Source organism: Mytilus edulis, chromosome 6, assembly GCF_963676685.1.
Source record: "Mytilus edulis chromosome 6, xbMytEdul2.2, whole genome shotgun sequence".
Classification (NCBI taxonomy): Eukaryota; Metazoa; Mollusca; class Bivalvia; order Mytilida; family Mytilidae; genus Mytilus; species Mytilus edulis.
Genome location: NC_092349.1, coordinates 70,624,155 through 70,639,105, shown reverse-complemented (window position 1 = coordinate 70,639,105; position 14,951 = coordinate 70,624,155). Strand labels below are relative to the sequence as shown.

Below are 14,951 nucleotides of genomic sequence, written 5' to 3'. Positions count from 1 at the left end.
AAGAATGGAGAACGTATATACTATTCAGTAACCCTCTACACCAAAAAGGTCACGATCCTCCTTACAAAAGGTTACAATTATATTTTAATTCACATTTAATATTTAAATGATATTTCATTTGAAACGATAGCTGACGGCATAATTCACACCCTCTGTGCACATCCCATTGATCAGGCAGTAACGGACAGATATGATTGACGGCCAAATCAAAGCTAAGCCCCGCCCCTAACTATTTCTCTAAATAATGTTACAGACTGGTGTTGAGAAATAAATGTTTGTACGTACTACCCATCTAACGGTTTAAGAAGTTTGTGATTCTGAAAGTTGAAACTTATTTGTTAAAAAAAATAACAATTATCATGCAAGTTTGAATAGTTCGCGAAACAGTCAACTTTATTTACAAGACAATCAACTATAACAGAATTTGGGACAAAATTTAAAATTTATTTTACCTTTAAACGTGTGGATCGACGAACATGTTATAAATTGATTCATAAACCGAATAATTCTTTTGATATCATCTTTAGTACATTTGGAGGAATATAAACTTCCTCTATAGTTTATAAGTTGGAAAACTTTTATTTTGGATTGTATGCATTCAACTTCCATTGTGGCGGTCGGACGGAAATCGGCAATGGTGCATTGCGCCGGATGCGAGCGACCGATTTTGGACCGATTTTTACTTAATGTTTTGGACAGAGCTTGGCATGCAAAATGTGTGCAGTGTTCAGACTGCAAATCTTCATTGACTGATAAATGTTTTTCAAGAGACGGAAAATTATTTTGTCGGAATGATTTCTTTAGGTAAGTTTATTCAAGTTGATATATTTGCATGATTTAAGATTTCTTATTTAGTCTTAAACATACGAACACTTTTTCATACATATTTTGTTTTGTTTCAAATATAAAGGGGTAATTTAATTGTGCACCTACTTTTTTTTAATCATTAATTTTCAAGGTCAACTCTACTAAGGCATTGAACCAAGTATTGCTATTATTTCTTTAGTAAAATATTATTTTTGTCATGTTTATCATAAAGGTTTGAGTGATTGTAAAGATAAGTGGTCGTTAACAGGCACTCAAAACGCAAGAAAATTAGCACTATCAATATCTTAAAATTAAATAATTAATGGAGGAGTTCGTTATCTTTACAAATTTTTGTACTTCATCCCACATTGTAATCAATAATGTCTGCTAGAAACTGCATTTTATTGTTTAAATATTAAATTATTTATAACATATCAAAATGTTTGTTAAAAAGTAAATAGTACGACGTGAGAATTAAGCAATTTCGAGCTTGTATTTATGTTTAATTTTATATGAAAGCAAATATTCTATTCTGCATCAATTTTTTATCGAATGTGAACAGATCCTACAAGCAACGATTTCAAGTCATTAAAATTTAAAATCTTTATGAAAAATATACTGGAAAAACATTTTGCGTGGAAGACAACAAATAATTTATAAACTCATAAACCACAAAACTGCATTGAGAATATTCCCTTGAAATTTTAGTAAATTAATTATTCAAAAACAATTTTTATAGATAAGACAAAAAATGTATTTATTTATACATTTAAACCAAGGTGTGATTTATTGACTGAATTAGTAATAGAATTATTATATGATTCGAACAATTTCATGAAAGAGTTCCTTTGCTCAGAAAAACGCAATTGATTTTCTTTAACAGATCAAGCGAAATATATTTGATGATTAAAAGCTATTTAAAACTTGAAAGGAAATTAGAACAGATTGAGATTTATAAAGATAAATGTTTGAAATGTTAACTTTCATTTCAGGCAGTGTTATGAACATGCTTAATTTGTTTTTTATCATGTTTAACTAGTGTAAACTATTTTTTATATAAATATATGACCTCCATAAATAACAGAAAAATGTCTTTACAGTAAATTTAACTAATTATTTCTGATAGTTTTTAAATATTCTGTAACTGGAAAAAGAGGCCGTGGATACCAAAGATCAAACCAAATTGCATATGTCGTAGAGAAAGCGAAAAAACCATGGCAAAATAAAAAAAACAACAACACGAAAATCGACTAAAAGACCAAATTATAGGGGAAACAACTTTACGTAAAAAATAATGAATAATTATGCGTTTAAAAACTCTTTGAGAAGTTTTTATGCTCAACATCTTTAGAATAATTTTTCAAAGTAAGATTTAAAAAAAATTGTATTTTCCTTTCTTTGCAGACGATATGGAACGAAATGTGCCGGATGTTCACAGGGTATCTCTCCAAACGACCTCGTGCGTCGCGCCAGAAATAAAGTATTTCACTTAAAGTGTTTTACATGTATGATCTGTAGGAAACAGTTGTCCACAGGGGAAGAATTATATATTATGGATGAAAACAGATTTATCTGCAAAGAAGATTATATTAATAGTAAACTTCAAGGTAAAATTTGTTTATTTTCTTTCAAATGTTCCAATTACTAAATGTTGCCAAATTCAAAAACATCAAAAGTTCTGCTAGATTACTTGCAATAATATTATTATTCGGGTGTGCCTAAGATGGAGGTGTTATCCTTTAAAAATCGTGTATTTATGTATAGGGTATACGAAGTACTTTATTGTTTATGACTTAAATTATGCTAAGTTTTACACTATGTTCCGTTATTCCATTTAATGGAAAGCAACATTTTACTTCTAACGAAACAATAATTCTCTGGAGGGAAAACAAAAGTTAGAATTACATGTCGTTCGCAGTTGTCGTTAAAACCGCTTAAATCCCCGGTTCTTTTATAAGAGTACATAATTTTAAAATAACCCTTATAGATGAGATTGATTTACTTATATAAATTCTGTAGACCGTCTGTGTTCATTGTTTTCTATTGAAAATAGTATTAATCGCATTATTAATAAATAAATATTTACTCAAAAATCTGAAAAAGAAATAACAATTTTATTTTTAAAGATTAAAATTCATTGGAATTTTTCGAACTGGAGATAAAATCCAAATGTCAACAACAGTAGCAAATGTCACCCATGTAAATTTCTAGCTTCTGGGTCATTTGTAAGTTGTCAATAATTAGGCTATATCAATGTACATTTTGAAACAGATACTAGCAATGTAAATCTCATTAACTGCTCTCCTCTATAGGGGGCCGAGGTGATAAGGCGTCAAAACCCTATCACCTAACGGTTCAGACATGAAACATTTTGTTTTTATATGTTAGAAACATGTAAACATCAAGATATGTATGTATACATTATAGTATGGTACTTTCCTGACATATACAACGTAGTGAAGAGCATTGCTTGTAGTTTTTTCACAGAGAAATTTTGGAATTTTAATACTTTCTGGTAAATGCATGATTGCGAGCTAGTTTCACTGTTGAAATAGTTTCGTTAACATAAAACCTTTTTGTTTTCAACGGACCGTTTTAAATGTTAATACTTTCTGGTTGATGATTTTGTGCTTGTTCCACCGTTGAAATAGCTATAAGTTTATTGTCGTAAACCTTTTTGTTTTTGGAATTTTAATACTTCTCTGGTTTAATAATTGCGAGGTAGTTCCAACGTTGAAATAGCTACAAGTTTATTGTCGTAAACTTTTTTGTTTTTTCCCCGACCTTTAAGACTCAGACTTCCTATAGTGATTCTCACCACGTTAGGCGACATATTAATAAATTTAAACATAATTTTAATTGACAAATGAGATGCTTGCGTAAAAAAGATATTTTACTACAGTCACTTGGTGCAGATTTAGTTAAACAAAGTGACGAAAACAGCACCTAGTGTCCTATTAAAAACCTTTTGTGTGAAAAAAGAAAAATGTAAATATTAAAATCCCTGATAAAACTTGAATATTTTCTATATACCCCTCCAAACATCTGTGTCGACATCTTAAGTGAGAAAAATAAAAGTTAGAACGAGGTACTTATAAGACAGTCAAGTTTACATAGAAATTTAGAACCGGGATAAGTTGTATAGGCTAAATCTTGAAAAAGAAGTCTTTTCAACACACTGTGTGTACAAAATATTAAGATTACCTGTCTTGGGTTGTTCAAACAATTATAGGGTTCTATATCCCTTCAAATGTCAATATACTCGTTTTGTGTACCCGATTTTTTGTCAATAAAAGTCTAAGACAATGAAAATTCAAACAATCTTTCAAAAATTAAACTTGTTGCGATTTTTATTTTTATCGGCTCTTAAGTACTACATGACATTCTCAAAAGCAAAACAAATAATGTATTACGAAGATGTGAAGAACTTTATTTTTTTTAATTGTCAAACATTTGTTTAAATTTTAGACAATAGTACCAGCACCTGCAATGGAATATTGAATTAAATTTAAATTCTAGATCTAGTTTACCATTGTGAAGATGTAAATAAAATATATAAAATCCTGCATATTTAACCTTCTAAGTGTAAAGTTTGATTTATTTTAGCTAATTTTCTTTTATCAATGTAAACGATGTATGTATATTTTTGTTGAAAATATTAGTAACATTATATCCGTGTTTATCAGCGGCGATGATATTCTAAATCAACAAATTCAATTTCAAAATATGTATAAACGAGAGCCTTATCTGAATAAAAATAAACAGAACTTTACTGCTGAAATAGCTACTCTTCCACGTTAACTGAAGAATTGCAAATTTAACCGTTCATAATAAAAACAACAAGCTTAAGCACTATTACGAATCACTAAAGTTTTTCAGTGAGACATTTTATATTTCAATTCATATGTGCATGTCGGTTTCTAGAGACTGGTGGCAACGTTTTGTAAATAGCGATCCTCCCCGGAATTACATTTCAGAAAAGTGAAACGACATTGCGTGAGGTTATGGCTGTAAAACAAAGAAACGTCTAACAACCAAATACACCCTACTCATAAACATGAAAAATAGGTGTCGGAATATTCCCTATGAAGGAATAACGTCTATTCTCCTTTCTTCTTTTTGACAGACAATAAAATATGAAAGATTGTTCATTTAGCACATAGGGAAAATATTTGTGAATTCGTGATGGGTTTAAACACAAGACTGCACGAGGGTCGTCCAATGGTATTCGAAAAATGGCCGCAGTTGTCTAAATAATCGAACTAAATTTTTACTATACTCATTGAAAATTCTGTAAGTCATGTCATGTTTAGAAGTCAACATATTGCCCTAAATACTTATTTCTTAATTTGATCTGACATATCAAAGACGAAGCTAGAAAAGCGCCCTCTATGGTGCAGTTCGTGTCGTCTGCTGTTAATTTGTTAGTTTTGATGACAAATTACTTACAATTTAGTATTGACACAAGAAGGCAAATAACTTTTTAATTTTCCCCTTTACATAAGAAACAATTAAGCAATAGATTGTGGTTATTTGATAACCTTGAACAACAAAATTTCAGATTTTACTAACTTTGTACAAACGTTTCCAAATCTGACCTGACCGTCCTTCTAACAAAAACTGTTTCTCAAAGAATAAAAATACATTTTTAAATTTCATATGTAAACACATCTATCGTTAGACAGTCACCTGCATTTATCAATCAAGACTTCAAAAATTTTCAGTTGACACTTTTAATTTTGAAATTTAGATTAAATGCAAACGAACATATCTCTGTTCATTACTGATGATAAATTCAGTCCGTCAATTTCGAGAATTGTTTAACCATTAATTCCCCCTATCATTACACATCATTTACAATCTTGATTGAATTGTGATAAATAACCACTACAGCTATTTTAAAAATGTTTTCTTTTTCTAAAATCAAAGGTCTTTGTACGCATATTATCACGCACAGTTAATAAAAGGGTTTGAACATCATCGGGTTGTCATTAATGCAAATTCGATTGCTTGTCTAATCGACGTCTTAACGGTTCTTCGTAATCTTTTCTGCAGTTGCTGCGAGTCAATTTAACCCAGCACGCGCGCTTTTAGGACATTTTCTTACAATTAAACACATTTACATTTTCTTCTAAAAATTATAAAATTGCAATATTATTTAATCACAATATTCTTAGTTTAGTATTACAAATAAGCACAATTGACGGCATAGCAAATTTGAAAACGTGTATGCCTACATACTTATAGCAATTGCTCAAGAGAGAAAGAGAGAAAACACAATTGAGCCAGACCAATGAAGCAAAGTTTTTAAATAGAGTTAAACTTTTCTTTTGTCGATCGTTTTGAAAATACAAATTGATTTTAATATATACATTGTACATTAATAGCAATAGTTCAGCCATATGTAGTTTACTTTGGACCGTTATAAATTTCAGTTCCTATTTATATTGGGTAAATTGTGAAGAATATTTGTGACTCAACAAAAAAACCATAATAAGTATGATCTATATTTAATAATGTCTCACGCGAGAGTAAATTTTCTGCTTCAACGATAAACGAAAAAATTAAATTATCATTTACCAGCTTTCGGCAACCATTTCTATAACCTTATTTTGTTAATAACCCGCAAAACTTTTCTTCATCTGGAGAAATACTTGATTGAGTAAATCATTTGCATTACGAATCAGACACGATGGTTGTCCATTTCACGAAATTACATTATAGAGGTGTAAATTTCATTAGTTGTGAATGATGTTGTTATGAACTCTCATACCGTCTTAGTTATTACAGAATTCAGCCGTTACGCGTGTCCAAACTGACCACAACTAATCGGTACCATGTCCCTTGTGTGGGAAACTATTTCACGCCTTTCCTCGGAGATATAACGAATATCATAATTGCTATTTCAGAAAATACCATCAGAGAAGTAATTCATTGCATGCAATTGGAAAATAAGAAAAGGATTCAGAATTTCAGTGTAAAAATATTTTGTGCATATTTTAAATACAAATTTGATATTTTCACAGACGATAAATCTTTGGAATTTATTACAAATTCACTTTATACATGTAAAGTTAGAAATGATTTCTTCAATTGAAACAGGATTTTTTTTAAACTTAGCAAGAATATTTTATTGAAATATAATCAAAGAAATTGCCCCTTTTGAAGTTCCTTTGTTCTTATGGGTAACAGTAACCCTATATGACTGCTTAAACCACAAAACGAATTTTACAAGATCTTTAAAATATCGTAACTTTGACATAACTTTTACCAAACGCCAGGATTTCTTTAGACATAAAACCATGGCGCCGTTATAGATGTGAACCATCTGAAAAGGATCTTTTTATTTTCGAATTGAAACACAAACCATTTTGTGCTTTAAAAGACATGTTTAAACGTTTTATTTCAATTAAGATACTCATTAAATGGTATATAATTCACGAGTTGGCAGGAAAATCTCGTTACCGGTCTCGTGGCCTTCGTAGACTCGACAGTGGGAGGTTCCCTTTCATCTCTTACTATTAGAAATATGAAAGCAACATTATAATTTCATTTCTATGTAAAATGACAAGGAAGGAGAACATACAAATTGTGAACCTTGTATTTCATTTGGTAGACTTAGTGGCGTACATTTATAGTAGTTTGTAAACAATTGAAAAAGAAATGTTGATTTCTTTGGATGCCTGCCCCCAAATCTCTTTGATCAGTTGTGCGTTTCACTTGGCTGCATTTATGTACTTTAAATGCTTAATTTTTCAACAAGACAGATATACATTTATCTGGTCCATTTACACAAACGGATATTCGTTAAGTATTCTAAATTCCGGATCAATAGCGGTTGATTGCGTTGTTTTGCTGTTTCATGTGTTTTCAACATCCGAGATACGTCCGATTTAGACTAAAATATTTATGACGTGTTTAAGAGAAATTATTGGATTCAATAGAATCTTCTTTAAATCTTCATCTAATGATTAATTGATATAATTAATCATATCTTTCAGTACAGGTCCTTATCCTAGTCCGCACATCGAGGATATCGACCCGTCCCAGAAACGTTTATTTGATCAGTCGGTTTGTTCATTGTATCGATCAAGGCCAGGACGATGCTGATAGACCGAGAAATGCTCCTCGAAATTTGAGTAGAGGTACTTGAAATGGATAATTCGACCAAAAGCCTGAATCATGCCGTCTCAAGTCATACGAATACCTTTAAATAATAATGCAAGAGGATTAAGGGGCAATAATGTCGGATTGATATAGAAAAAATATATGATGATGCTTTAACCTATACGTTTACAGAATCCAAGTGATAAATATCTTTGCAGGGAAGAACTTGTTGTTTACTCACAATAACTATTGCATTTGAAGTACATACTTGAGGTATTTCGATCACTCATTTAAACAACGCGAATAAGAGGAGGTGTGGTGAACGATCAATGAGACAGCAGTCCAACTGTAAACAACAAACTTCCGAATATGAGCATCTACATACTAGCTTTGTATCAAAGTGCTATATATTCCTTGTATTTGGGGCGGTTTTCTTTTCTTTTGTTAAATTGTTTTGGGGGTATTTTATCAGTATACAAGTTCCGAGTGTAATACTGAGTTGTATAGGGTTGATTCTTAAATGGCTGTTAAAATTGGTATGTACATTCAGCTTGCTTCACTAAAGGAGTGCGGCTATGAATGATAGCAATAGGATTAGTTTAAACTGATAAAGAATGAGATGTCTGGGTTGTGTCGCATGTTTTTCACAGAAAAGAGACGGTTACCGCGTATATTCATATTAATATAATTGAATCATGCGTTCTCTAACTGCAAATTATTTTCGTAATCGCAACCACGACGTATAGTATATGCCGTCTCCTATATATGGAGTTCTATTGGCATCTTTGCTTTCCCTAAAAAAAAAATTTAAACAAGCGCTTATTACTATACTATATATAAAAATATTAATTTTCGCGAACCATTTAGGTCACGGAAATTCCAAAATATGGCATCAGTAAGGAGAGTTGTACAAACAATGTAAATACACAGAACCCCATCTAAACTTGCTTTAGCTAATAGTATTCATCTTTTTCTATTTTATATGTACAAACAACATTCCATTTTTCTATAATTTCGATTAAAAAATTCCAAAATCTGAGTTAAAATAGGTCGAATGCCCCAAATAAACGTTTTCTGATTGGTTGAAGTACTGTGGCGTCGATGATAAGCATAGAAAGCCTCGATGTAAAGCACACGCTTCACAGGAATCAGGAGAGTTTTTCAAATAATGTGAATACACAGATCCTCCATCCTATTTATGTTTTGCTGAAAATGTTGCTTTGTTCATCATTTTTGTTTTGATTCTGCTAACAACATTCCATTTTTTCTATAATTCCGATTTAAAGATGTGGAAACCCGTAATAAAAATAGATGGTATATTTAAAAGAAATAAGTTAAAGAAACACACGCAAATATACACAACTGCAAAGGTTATTGTTTGCTCGAAGATTCAATAAGTTTTAAATATCCGAATGTTGTGGCCAAGAAACCTCAGGAATTTATAATATCATAATGTCATCCGTCGATTAGATATCTTCTGGTAACAATAAATATAAAGCAATTACGGAACAGTCAACGTTTCAACTTGTGACCAACACAAGAAAACCTAAATAATGGCGTTGAAAAAAACGTTTTTTCAATCCTTTTTTGCAATGTTTGACATGCTCATTTTTGTATAGAACAGCAGACGACAAGTGTAAAAATGGGAGAAAATTGGATTTTCAAGTCGAAATCATTTGTGTAGGACTTGTTAAGCATGCGAAGTTATTACATTAAGCTTCAAGAGGTTCGTTTATTCCATTACATTGAGCAATACCTCGTGGGTTCCTTTGAAGATCATATTTTTCTCCGCCGGTGATTTTTATGTGTATCGAAGCTAAAGTATGTTGACTACATTTTAAACTCGAATGACGGTAATTTGTTATAATAGCTCTGATTGGTTCCCAAAAGGTTACAAATAAACTGTTGTGGTTACAGGCTATGAGAATGTGTAAATGCTGAAAATCTCAATCTGTTTGCATAATATGACGACATTTACTTGTCCTGTTTGGAATAAATATGCTTGAAATATTTGCTGCTGGATATTCAGAACTAACATCTATCAATTTCATTTGACAGGAATGCCATGTTGATAGAAACGAATGGTTACGTGCGATCTTTTCATATTTCATTTTATTTTCGTGTTTCCAGTTTATAACAGAGTCTTATCCATTTCCTCAATTTACAAGGGTATAAATGTTGATATCAACGGGTATCTACTTTTTTTTTGGAGGGGGGTGGGTAGATGATTAAATTATTTTCAGAGTAACTTAATAATTTGGAAGGATTGCCTACTTATAAAATGTCAAGAAACTCTATAAATTTTCAGTATCCTTTCATATTTATACAGTGAAAGTAAATTTTTTAGAGTACAAATAAAACGACAGACACCTGTAACAAGTAACATCTAATATGTACTGATTTTTAATTATCTTGTCAGATTGAGGGTTTTACTATACAATCGAATAAGTGTTGTTCGGAAACAAAAACTTATTATGTAATCGGAACTTCTCTGTCTTGTCTATGATGGCTCTGATATCATCCAATTCATTTTCTTTGGGTATCGGATATCAGTAATGTCGGCAAAACAAAGTCTCTGTCAATGTTCATGCCACACCTGGGAAAATAACCGTAACTAAATAAGAAAACATTGTGTTTCGGTATTATAATCAAAAATTATAAATATTTTATTGAAAAATAATTCAATTTATTAAAGATAAATATTTCAGTATTTAACAATATTTACAGGTTTGCAAGAAAATTATTATAAAATTATCTGCATTATTTTATATCTCAGGAGAACGTCAATATGGGAAGTCCGTTGAAATGTATTCCGTGTGTTGGCATTCACTAAAATATCCCACACACAGATAACGCATTTATATATTATATATAAACAAGTGTTTTGCTGAATTCATGACTGGCCAGTCCATGTCGCTCTGAAATTATAGACCAAATAATATAAATACACACATACGTATGGTCATATTAATATACTATAAACTCATATAAATGATCTTATTTTCATAAGACCCATTCCCACAGAAGGCAGACTTTGAAAAGACATTTTTAACTTTGTATACATCATATTTTCTGTTCATTGGCGTGTATCAAGACTTACAAAAAGCTAACTACAAGCGTTTTTTTCGCGTCAAAGAGCACACCACGATATTACTACACCAGCATCAAATTTGCTCCTCTGCATAAATTATGTTCCTATTAGAATTCCATAACATCCCGTCCCCCACTGTTTCGTATTATCTCTCTAACAAAGATGGAGATCAAGACAGATTATCTCTTTGTCAAACTACATTTTTTATTCACTTTCTCAGATAAAGAGGACGGAAAAAATATTTACTATTTTTACCACGCACGTTACTATATAATCGATGGTAGTTAGTTATACCATTCGTCAAACATATATTATTTTTTTCTTGCTTTTGAATATTTGTTATTGATGAGCAGTTAGGTATAGTTTGTTTCTGAATAATAGAAATTTGTGTTTTTTATATGAACATTCTTATGAAGAGTTGTCTCATCGGCAATAACACCACATCTTTTTTTTTGTATATTACATATATTTTTGTTTTTGTAATAAAGATTAAAAGATAGAGTTGGCACAACTAAAGGATAACTACCAAAATCTTAACACTCAGATTCAATATTCTATCAGAGTCTCACCACGTACAAACATTTAATTAGATTCACACGATAGAATATAAAACAATTAAAACATTTGCAATGTATAGAGCAATCATAGAAGATTTATGAGAGAATTTTAAAACACAAAAAAATGTATACATGTTTTCGCATTAACGTTTAAGAATTACAGCAGTGTTGCGAATGTTTCAAGTCGAATACACACCCAACAAAGCATTTTATGTACAGGCATATTCGGCACTAATTGTGCACTTTCAGGTAAAATTTAGCCTTGAAACATTTGTACAGGAAAGTTTACCAAAATATACGAGGTTTGTTCAAAGTTAAAATGTCTAAATTGGATACAGTAATTTTTATGGAAGCATCTTTAGCCTGTCATTATATAAGGAAATATTTTCAGTTTTGCACTACAATGTAATATTTCATATATAATTTAAAAAATGAAAAGAACTCTTCATAAATTATGCGTTGGATGTGTTATTTTGGATTTACCATCACTGGACGCTCAAAATGGAATATTAGAAAATATACCAAAAGTCAGTTATAAGAGTTCAAATGCCCAGAAATAGTTAGGTTATACAAGTTTAATATATTATTATTTTTTACTTGTTAACTATTTAAGGAGACCTTTCTCTCTCTCTCTCGCTATCTTTCCCTTTCTATACAAAGACAGACAAGAACACCACCTTTACTATTGATAATTTTACCTGGCGGAAAAATTCTAGTTAGTACTTCGGATTGTCAGGAATTCGACTGGCACCATGTGGTATAAATTGATAGCGGGATACAGATTGGGGGTGGTATTTTCTAATTTACAGAAAAACTTCAGTATATTTTCATCCGTGTCAAATTAAATTCATCTGTACCACGGTCCGATGCTTATCAAAATTTTTGCCCAAACTTGAACATTTTCCAATTATAAATTTTAATTGGCAAATCACATATGGTGTTTTCTTATTTTTCATATAACCAGGATCGTCGGATATAGAGGACGAAGGTGATTTAGACAGCGCTTTAGAGCAACAGACCAGTTTGTCTGATAAAGACTTTAGTATTGATGGTGATAACCAAGACATAGATTCAAAAGAAAATATTATATTGAATAATCATCATAACAATCTTGCAAATAACAATATTACGAATAATAATCTGGACGACAAAAGTATAATGAACTCTCCTCAATCCAGTCCGGAACCACTAAAAGAGGACGATACGTCATTGTTGAAAATATCCTCGGACTCAAATCATAGTACACAGAGCTGTGATACGAACGGAAATTCCATTCATCCGAACTCTAATGTAACTCCGGATAGTAATCGGTCAGGAGACGAAGCAATGGACGGAACGAACGGAAATTCAACGGCTGGGTCGAAACGTAGAGGACCTAGAACAACAATTAAAGCTAAACAATTAGAAACATTGAAGGCAGCTTTTAATGCCACACCCAAACCAACACGGCACATACGGGAACAATTGGCACAGGAGACAGGTCTCAACATGAGGGTCATACAGGTCAGTTTTTATATTTTTAAAGAGTTATCTATCTTGTTTCAGAGTCATTCATTTGTACTTTGTATATAGCTTGAATTGATGTGTTCAGGAGTCTCCAAAGTTAGCTTATATTTTGATTTGTTGTTAACGTTACTAATATCAAAGCGATATTCCTGTTGAAATAAACCGCTGCATCGAAATACACTTTTTGCAGTTTATTCTGAAATAGTTATAAATTAAACGTCTTATATAACATACGTTTGTCCTTTATGATCGTGCATTGTTAAAAGTGACCTAAGATATACCAAGCTTATAATTTAGTAAAAGCATAAATAAAATGTTCAATAATTTTCCTATAATTTACATACAACTTGAAGAACAATCTATCAGATTTTTTCTACTAAACCTTTTCATGGTTTGTATTACTGTGATACTAAAAAGCACTCTGGGTATTCTGTTGTTCAGACTGCAGATCAAAGAATTCAGTCATCCTGTTATATGTAGACACCAGTTCGGATTACTTTCGGATAAATTCGGAGACTAATGTCAAACCTGTATATAAATGTTATTTTTGAGTTGGAAAAGGGGGGGGGGGGGGGTAGGAGGGGTTATATATTACCTTTTTTAAGATAATTGTAAAATGTATGTTTAAGGAAAGTGTTAAAAATGCTAAAACTAAGATTATTTAGAAAATTTATTTCAAATCCGAAGCATTACTAAAATGATTTCTTAGAAGTAAAAAAGGATAACCGGTTACATAATATAATTAGAATGAGACAAACAGATACAGTGCTTTATATAAAGCGTGCATGATAATTCCAAATTCCATACAATGTAGGAAAAATATAGTATTTTTAAATTGAATATTACTAAAATTTTAATTTTCAAAATAACATAAAAAAAAATTACGCAAATATCTAAATCTGGAACTTATCTTCCTGTAGCATGTTGCTGCAACTGTCATGATACGCTTCATATCAATCAAAAATTAAAAAACTGAACATACTTGCTCACCATTTACGTATTTCATCTGTGCCTTGGAATTCTCTACAAGAGGCTCTTCTCGGTATTTATATCGACATGCAATGCACTGTGTGTTTTCTATTGAGATACCAAATGTTTTTGTTGAAAAAGCAGAAGATGAACAAAGCCATAAAGGACTGAAAAAAATTACTGAATATGCAAGACTCATAATTATTGTATGCGCCAAACAAGCTTTTCCCTCAAACAAGACTCACAAAAAAAAAGGAAATGGGGAAAACGATATGATTACAAAGTTGAAGCTGAAAACTTTCTTGAGCTAGTTTCATTTAATGCAGTTATGGGTTTTCAGATAGGTAGACAGATGGACAAGCGACCAAACCGAGCGAACACTATTGAAAAGTGACTTTAAACAAGTATATAGATATATGTAATATTTTTAAAAAGTTTATATAACTTTGATGTAGATAATAATAATGGGTGGTCTGGATGCAGATGACAAGATTACCTATACCGTCTTCTGCATATCTTCTCCAACTGTGTACGGACTTTGTATATGCACTTTTCGCGGAGTGATTGATGGGTACCAGACATATATCACTCCGCGACACAAAGTAGTCAATTATACACTATCCAAATGCTTTACTTTGGCAACGGTTTGATTCAAACAGCGTTCTTGTAGAAGCCGTCAGTGATATTTTCAGAGCATTTTCTTGCGAGAAGATAAAAAGGTCAAGTTCATCTTATCTTAGATTTTTTTTCTCGTGATAGCCATCATAACGAGCGTAATTAGGATATCTCCCTACTTCAACGCAAAACTTAATGAACAAAACATTTCAAAACTAAAAGCTGCGTGTAAAATCACGCCTAGTCCTGCTAAGTTATAGGACATACTGGCGAGTTTTACAATTCATTTTGTATATACC

At 31.4% G+C, this 14,951-nt stretch overlaps 1 protein-coding gene across 1 annotated transcript in view; it reads left to right on the top strand.

The window, feature by feature from the left end:
* The first annotated feature begins 231 nt into the window (after positions 1–231).
* The window catches only part of LOC139528300 (LIM/homeobox protein Lhx5-like), a 31,137-nt gene continuing 16,417 nt past the window's right edge, over positions 232–14,951 (top strand). Inside the window, exons 1-3 of the mRNA XM_071324211.1 lie at positions 232–804; positions 2,212–2,414; positions 12,527–13,065. Coding sequence (XP_071180312.1) covers positions 593–804; positions 2,212–2,414; positions 12,527–13,065 — 954 coding nt within the window. The 5' untranslated portion in view covers positions 232–592. The remainder of the gene's footprint in view (positions 805–2,211; positions 2,415–12,526; positions 13,066–14,951) is intronic.